This window comes from Stylophora pistillata, chromosome 13, assembly GCF_964205215.1.
Source record: "Stylophora pistillata chromosome 13, jaStyPist1.2, whole genome shotgun sequence".
NCBI lineage: Eukaryota > Metazoa > Cnidaria > Anthozoa > Scleractinia > Pocilloporidae > Stylophora > Stylophora pistillata.
In genome coordinates, this window is record NC_142531.1 from 25,697,098 (window position 1) to 25,704,519 (window position 7,422).

Below are 7,422 nucleotides of genomic sequence, written 5' to 3' on the forward strand. Positions count from 1 at the left end.
TCGTCAGGTTTTTACATGGAGGTTGACCCTGACTTCTGGAGTTAATTGAATTACGGTCTTTTTGTCCAAAAGTTTTTTCATCGTATATTCGTCTAATTGTCAAGTCTTTTCTCGAAGCAAATTAATAACTTTTATAAGGTTAGATAAGGCTATATAAAGAACTTGTTAGTGCGAGCCGTTGCCATTTTGGTTCCGATAGCTTTAGTTACCAATCTTCGTTTACAAATTAAACGTCGTGATTTCAGGTAGTTTGCATGTTACGTCATTGCCGTCATGTTGGTGGACGTAAACAATAGATATCTCATTGGCTCCTTTTGTTCGTCCACCAGCATTTGTTCCTTTCACCATTATTACCTGTGTCTCTAGAGATTGGCTGCAAACCACCAAGAGATACACAGAGAAAATGCTTATTTGGGGTTATTTTTTGGCCTAGTTTTATTTCTTTATCATGTTGGACTACTGTTTCGTGCTGCAGCTCGCCTTTCCGCTTAATGACTGCCACAAACCGTATAATATTCCAAGCTTTAGTAATTATTTGATCTAAGAAAAATACATTTGTAATTGGAAATCAGTAAACACAAATTAAGTCTTAGCCTCGTAGCAAAATTCAAGAAAAACATGATTGGAAACTTACTTCTGTGGCGGGTCGTAAAAACAGGTTTCTCACTTCAGGTTAGCGGATTCAGGTAAGCGAACAGATATAAAAACCGACTTCTCTCTCTTACTGATTCTTATGAAAAAACTGGTTTAAAACACGACAAGCTAACACTTATAAATCATTGTAAGGAATTAATGTCAATCACGAGTTATGTTAATTAAAATATATCTGCCATCAAAGGCAACGCCTATTTACTAAACGAAACAACTATCATTTAAAATAATGTTGTAACTTTGACGAAAAGACTTGATATTGGACGAATGGACCTAAGACTTTAGACGAAAAGACTCTTGGACAAGAATTGTAGCATGAAACATCTTCATGTTACAAATCAAACAGGTCAAAGAAAAAAAAATAACATAAATAAGGAAGATTGAGAGAGGAAGGATAAAGAATTTCAGGGTCTATCCGCATATGACAACTCCACAGCGTAACCTTAAATTGAGATCCTAAATTTGAACATTTAGATGCAATAGGTATCTGTATGTCTACACCGCGGCTGTTTTTGCTTAAGTGAGCAGTGTGATTCACTACTGAAAGAACATCGGGATGAAGATGCTTACTGGGTTGGCGACAGTCTCATTAAATTTTATTCTTTTCGTAAAAAAGTTAATGACGAAACTAGTCTGCCGAGGGGATTTTTTAGGCTCATTGAGCCCGGTAAAAGTGACTCATCCCAGAAGAAATAATTTGAATATATCAACAAAGTTGAAATGGTAAATTGGCCACCGTTACGATTATAAAAGCTGACGTTTCGAGCGTTAGCCCTTCGTCGGAGCGAATGGCGAAGGGCTAACCCTCGAAACGTCAGTTTTTATAATCGTAAAGGTGGCCAATTTACCATTTCAACTTTGTTACCCCCACCGACGCAGCCCCAATCAGTTTCTTTAGAAACTATCAGCCTTTATTCATCCCAGAAGAGCCGGACGATGGAAACGGTTAAGCCTAGTTCCTAGCCTAAGTTCCCACTAGCGACATAATGATCATAATCATAATCATAAGCATGAACATAACGCTGTTATGTCGCTTATGTCTGAGTGGGAACGCCCAGAAACAACAAAGGGGTACTGTTAATGAACGCGCGGGTGATAAGATAAAAAAAAAAAGCCACACTCTCTCCTCCCCCGTGAAAGGAATGATGTAAAACGCACTTCAGCACAGGCAGCCCAAGCTCGCTACTAGAAAAGCGGACGTGACTCTTACAGTGTTACGCAACATTTTATTGTTATAAAGATTTGTACGGGATGTTATCGGTTTGCCTTAAAAGAGAGAAAAAAATGTCTTGTTTTGAAATAAAATGGACTTACGTTATTGCCTAGTTGTTTTCTTTGTTGATTACCAGCGTCTCTAGGGTAAAATAAATTTTAGCAGTTGAACACCAAAATAGCGCTAACTCGCCGAAAACGCTTCAAAATGGCCTGAGACGCTGGTAATCGACAAAGAAAACAACAAGGCAATAACGTAAGTCCATTTTATTTCGAAACAAGACATTTTTTCTCTCTTTTAAGGCAAACTGATAACATCTCATACAAACCTTTATAAATATAAAACGTTGTGCAACACTCACCGTAAGAGTCACGTCCGCTTTTCTAGTAGTGAGCTTGGCCCGCCTATGACTGCAGCAGTCACAATGTGCGAAAACCGGTAAGAAAATCGGGTTTGCGATGTCACGCGATCTAATAAGGATTGCATTACACCCCGCGAACGCGTGTTAAGAACAGCGACTTGGCCTGACATCCATTCCTTGATTACCTGAACTTCAAAATAGCTATCAGTCCCGGAATACATTGCTTGGATAATCTGTGTTTTAAGGGGAATTCACTTCGTGTTGCTTTGCAAAGAAACCAAAGTGCAGAACCGGTTTCACCGGTATTATCACAATATCCAATAAAATAGAAGTAACGCAGAAAAAGAAGGGGGCATTGTCATAAGTTATTATAGAAAGTGCGTCATTAAAAGAGATCGATCGATTGTTGGTATAGAGATATTAACCAGCGAAGAATATGCGTCCAAAACCAGCAGAATCCGTAAGTAACAGACTTTTAAAATTGTACAATTTCTTTTTTTTTTCCTCCTATCTCTCGATCGTTTGAATTCGTTGTGTTCAATCCTTGTATTAGCATGCCGGTCGGAGGCCACTTTGTGGCGTTATTTGCAGCCCATCACCGTCTACATAGTGGACAATCAATTTGGCAATAATTTCTCAACACTCGAGAGAAAGTAACCATTTGCTGTAGCGCAAGAAAGTAGGCAGCTACCCATCAAACTTCATAGCTTTACAACTAACGGGCCTGATATTACTGACTTCATCTCTGTTTTTAATCCCAACTAATCGTTGCCATAATTCTTGAAACATGTCCCCCTTTCCCTTTGTTGATGTTTGTTACAAGAACGTTACACCGCCTACAAACGAAAAAGAAGAGAGAGAGAGAGAGAGAGAGAGAGAGATTTGTACATCGAGAGGAGAGTGGTGTCCAAACGGAACTTGTCAAGGTCAACTTGTCAACATGTCAAGCCATTGTGTGAACTGGATTGTATCGGGTGAAAAATAAAGGTTTCATAAACTGAGGTTAAACGAGAAACATTTGGCGGGTTGAGAATAATCCGAGGAAAAAGTTGATTGTGTCGTGTCATCGTTCCCGAGTGATCGGACAACAGAGGAACATATTTAACCAGAGAGTTCGAGCCATTTACTGCCCAAGACTAAATTTTATATCCTCAAGGAATAATTCAGACACAAAAGTCTATTAGAGGATTCTGTGCCTGTCTCAAAATTAATTTACGAGGGTTGTTATAATTTGCAACATTTTTCATTGCTGTTGCAACTTAATGTTTGCTGAAGACTTTCCTTCCCAAACCCTTTGATATACACTCTCTCTTTTTTTATAAGAACCTTTTTTATGAGAACGTTCAGGCGGAGATTTTAAGAACTACCATGTCTAAAAGTCATTTGAGAAAAATGAGGGAAGGTAAACAAAATGTAAAACTGTAGTCTAACAGGATAATCAACAGAAGTACCTGGAGAAATGTTTCAAATTTAACAGAAGAACAACTCAATTTGAAGTCAAACTTAGTCTGGTCACATCCTAAATGATTAATTACCATACAACTTTAAGAACCTGTTAAGAGTATTTTCAGGCTTAAATCATGAAAAAATAAGAACTTTCAGCCTCAGTTCTTATATTAAAAAGAGTGTACCTGATAACATTAATGCACACCCTTGTAAATTAACTAATTGACTATGTCCCATTGGATACGTGTAATATCCAATGTCCCTTTTTAGGTGGTACTATTGGATCCTTCACAGATCTATAGACCTGAAGAGGAGTACAGTGAATATAATGAGTTCATCATATCCAGGACTGATAAGACAGTGAAAGATTTTCGCAATTATGATGTCAACCTTCAAACTGACAAAGTTCATTTGACATACAGAATGATGCATGAAAATCAAACCATGGATTTTGTCAAGGAAAAGGTTATTTATTTTTCCAAATAATTGTAATGTCTTAATTGTAATTATTTTGCCTTTAGGATATGTTGCTAGCACTGTTCAGATTACAGCATAGGGGCTTGAAGCACTTTGTACAAGTTTGAAACAATTATTGCTGGCTTGCTTAGGCACTCCTTCCTTTCTAAAGATAGAGACACTGACTATCTGTTGGTTTTCTGCCTATGAAACGTGCCACAGTATCAATGGAAGCATGGTTATAGTTCCAATCAGAGAGTTATAGATGAATATTCTTTTCATTTTAGAAAGAGAGTTGGTGTTGTCTAGACAAGTTTAAAATGACAATCATGGAAGCTGTGCACATGTTGGATGCTTTGGTGGATGAAAGTGACCCAGACACAGACTTACCCAATTCAGTACATGCCTTTCAAACTGCAGAGCGTATCCGTGTTGCCCATCCAGACAAGGACTGGTTTCACTTGATTGGCCTTCTACATGACCTGGGAAAAGTTATGGCCTTATGGGGAGAGCCTCAGTACTGTGTTGTTGGAGATACTTTTCCTCTTGGCTGCAAATTTTCAGAAAACATAGTCTTCCCTGAGACATTCACAAACAATCCAGATACAAAAGTTGCAGAGTATAGGTATGTAAGATATACAGTCTCGTGAAATGGCTCATATCATGCATTTTAGTGACCAAGACAATACATAATGCTTAGTAATATTTTCTTTAGATGTATATATCCTTTGTCTTTTCACTTATCTACTGTTCATTTTATGGTGGTTGCATATTTTTCAGCTCAAAATATGGTATTTATGAACCAAACTGTGGTCTGGACAACATCACAATGTCTTGGGGACATGATGGTATGGATTCTCTATTATTATTATTATTTTTTTTCACTCTGAGATTAGCAGACACTGATTTTAGGCCAGTCAAGGGTAACAGTTGACCAAGGTTTCTACCTCAGTCTATTACTCAAGTGGTACAAATAACAAAATCATGCCTAAGGTATGAGCAGCTCCTCACCGTGTTGATTTTTTATCCTTTGTAGAGTACATGTACCAGGTCTTAACTGGAAACAACTGCAAGCTTCCTAAAGAGGTTAGAGGGTAAACAAATGCAGCAGGACACTCAATGATTGCTTCTTCATGAAACCCCCCCCCAAAAAAAATAGGATGATTTTCCTATGATTTTCACATGTTCATCTTAATCCTCTCACTCACAGGCACAAAACATGTTCACCCTACAAAATCTCAGGCTGAAATTATATAAAATGTATGACAGACAGAAAAGAGAGTTTACTTTAAGATCTTGAAGGTAAAAAGGTTGGTTTATGACAACCTTGTGACAAAGATGATGTACCAAACAAATCATGTGACTCCAACACAAGGCAGATAAATTCAGTTACAATAATCTGTATAGCACCAAGGCATTTTACAAAAGTTAAGAATTTAGGGGAAATTTTGTTGCTGATTTGTCCCAAAATAAGAGTTAAAAATTGTTATTAAGTCTATTTCTAAATTATTAATATTATATTTACATGTACTTATAAGTAGATATTATCATTTTAGATTTGTTAAATGTTTATTGGTGAAAAGCCTTTTTTATTGAATGGGGATGCTTTGAATACACCATAATTATTATGTTTTTAATTTTTGTCCTTTTTGAAAGTTGCACAGTAAGGAAAATGTCGTAATTTATAAATAGCTTGATACTACTGTATACACATGTTCTTTGCAGGGACTGTATATGATAAGGTATCATTCATTCTATCCTTGGCATTGCAATGGAGATTATAATTACCTTTGTAATGAGGAAGATAGGGAAATGTTAAAATGGGTGAAAGAATTCAAGTGAGTATTGATCAGTTTGATGGTGATTGTTAGTGTTTTTAAACCACAGATGCTTTTATTTCCTGTCACTTAGTATACAGTCCAGCCCAGTCCAGCCCAACATTTATGTGACAGCTCAAGGCACTAGAAGAACTTTGTCCTTATTCATCCCAATGACGAATAGAGCGCACTTTTCAGGATAGCATTTTGTTCTCATTATGCCACCCTGCAAGAGCTGTCTTTTAGGCATCAATCAACAGGCACATGTTCTATGAAGGGTGAAAGTTCAGTTATCACCCATGGGTTAATAATGTAGTTATTCACTCAAATTTCCCATTTCTCTTTTTGTGTGAACATTAACTGTAAGAGTATGTCTCACTTGCAATAAGTTTTTCACAAGCTAGGGGCTCATTATATTTAGCTTCAGTAGAATACACATTTCCAAGCTGCAATATTAAGTTCTTCATGATATAGGGGTTCAATATATTTGGATTCAACAGAATTTGCATTTCCGACTAACTTTGTTGTTTCACATTATTTTGTAGCAAATTTGACCTGTACTCAAAGTCTGATGCTGTACCAGATGTGGAGGCTGTAACGCCATACTATGAGGAATTGATAGCCAAATACTGCCCAGGGCAGCTTTCCTGGTGAATAGGACATGCCTGATACACAATAGTCAGCTAAAAGCTGTAATTTTAAAAGCAATGCGTTATTTAAATAATTAACGATTTTCTTGAAATCTCAAAATAAATAGGTCTGTCAAGTGTGTACCAGAAATATCAACTAAAATTAATTTGTCTGGGTAGTCCTACAATAATAAGGCTTAAAGAAGGAGAATTTTCAACCATAGAAAAAAGACTTGCACAATAATCTGGAAAGTCATTAAAAATCAGGCAGTAATTGTTAAATCAATGAGTAATGACTTGTGGACAGAGCAACATATTGTATATGTTTAAGATATTTTTATACTTTGTTGCTCCAGGCTTTTTTCAATTTTTGCAGGAGTAAGTGAATGTGTGTGTGTGTGTGTGTGTGTGTGTGTGTGTGTGTGTGTGTGTGTGTGTGTGTGTGTGTGTGTGTGCATGTGTGTGTGATTATAGTTTAGATAATCTCATGTATCAGAGGTAGAAGTACAGTTTAGAGGCTTTTGAAGTTCGGTATAATGACAGTTCTGTGGTCTTCTGAACCCTTTTTTTTTTTTCATGTAGCCCCTTTTGCACCATTTTTCATTTTTGTAAACCTTGTAAAGATGTAGGCTTTTTTTCAATAAAGAATTTCTGTTTAGAAAAATTAAGTTTCAGTGTCTTACATTGTTTTAACAGTGACTGTAAAAGTGAGAATAGTCAGTGGCAGATACAGACCTTGAGCCAAGGGTGGGGGGAGGGGGGGGGGTGAGGCATTTTTGTTTGTGTGTGTTCACCTGCTGGCTTTCTTCCCTCCAATGTTTATTTATTTTTTTACCCAAAATTAGGGGG

General features: G+C 37.0%; 1 protein-coding gene across 1 annotated transcript; it reads left to right on the forward strand.

Moving 5' to 3' along the window:
* Nucleotides 1-2,352: 2,352 nt before the first annotated feature.
* On the forward strand, nt 2,353-7,241 carry LOC111326155 (inositol oxygenase). The gene is made up of 7 exons (XM_022930094.2): nt 2,353-2,685; nt 3,942-4,136; nt 4,415-4,752; nt 4,908-4,975; nt 5,164-5,213; nt 5,853-5,965; nt 6,490-7,241. The coding sequence occupies exons 1-7, from the start codon at nt 2,662-2,664 to the stop codon at nt 6,596-6,598; spliced, it is 897 nt and encodes a 298-aa protein (XP_022785829.1). The 5' UTR covers nt 2,353-2,661; the 3' UTR covers nt 6,599-7,241.
* Nucleotides 7,242-7,422: the final 181 nt, after the last annotated feature.

What these genes read in the sequence shown, in the direction of transcription:
- LOC111326155 (XM_022930094.2), top strand. Translation starts at nt 2,662, where the DNA reads ATGCGTCCAAAACCAGCAGAATCC. An exon ending in GTCCAAAACCAGCAGAATCC is followed by an intron (nt 2,686 to 3,941) that starts GTAAGTAACAGA and finishes GTCCCTTTTTAG; the next exon opens with GTGGTACTATTGGATCCTTC. An exon ending in ACTGCAAGCTTCCTAAAGAG is followed by an intron (nt 5,214 to 5,852) that starts GTTAGAGGGTAA and finishes TGTTCTTTGCAG; the next exon opens with GGACTGTATATGATAAGGTA.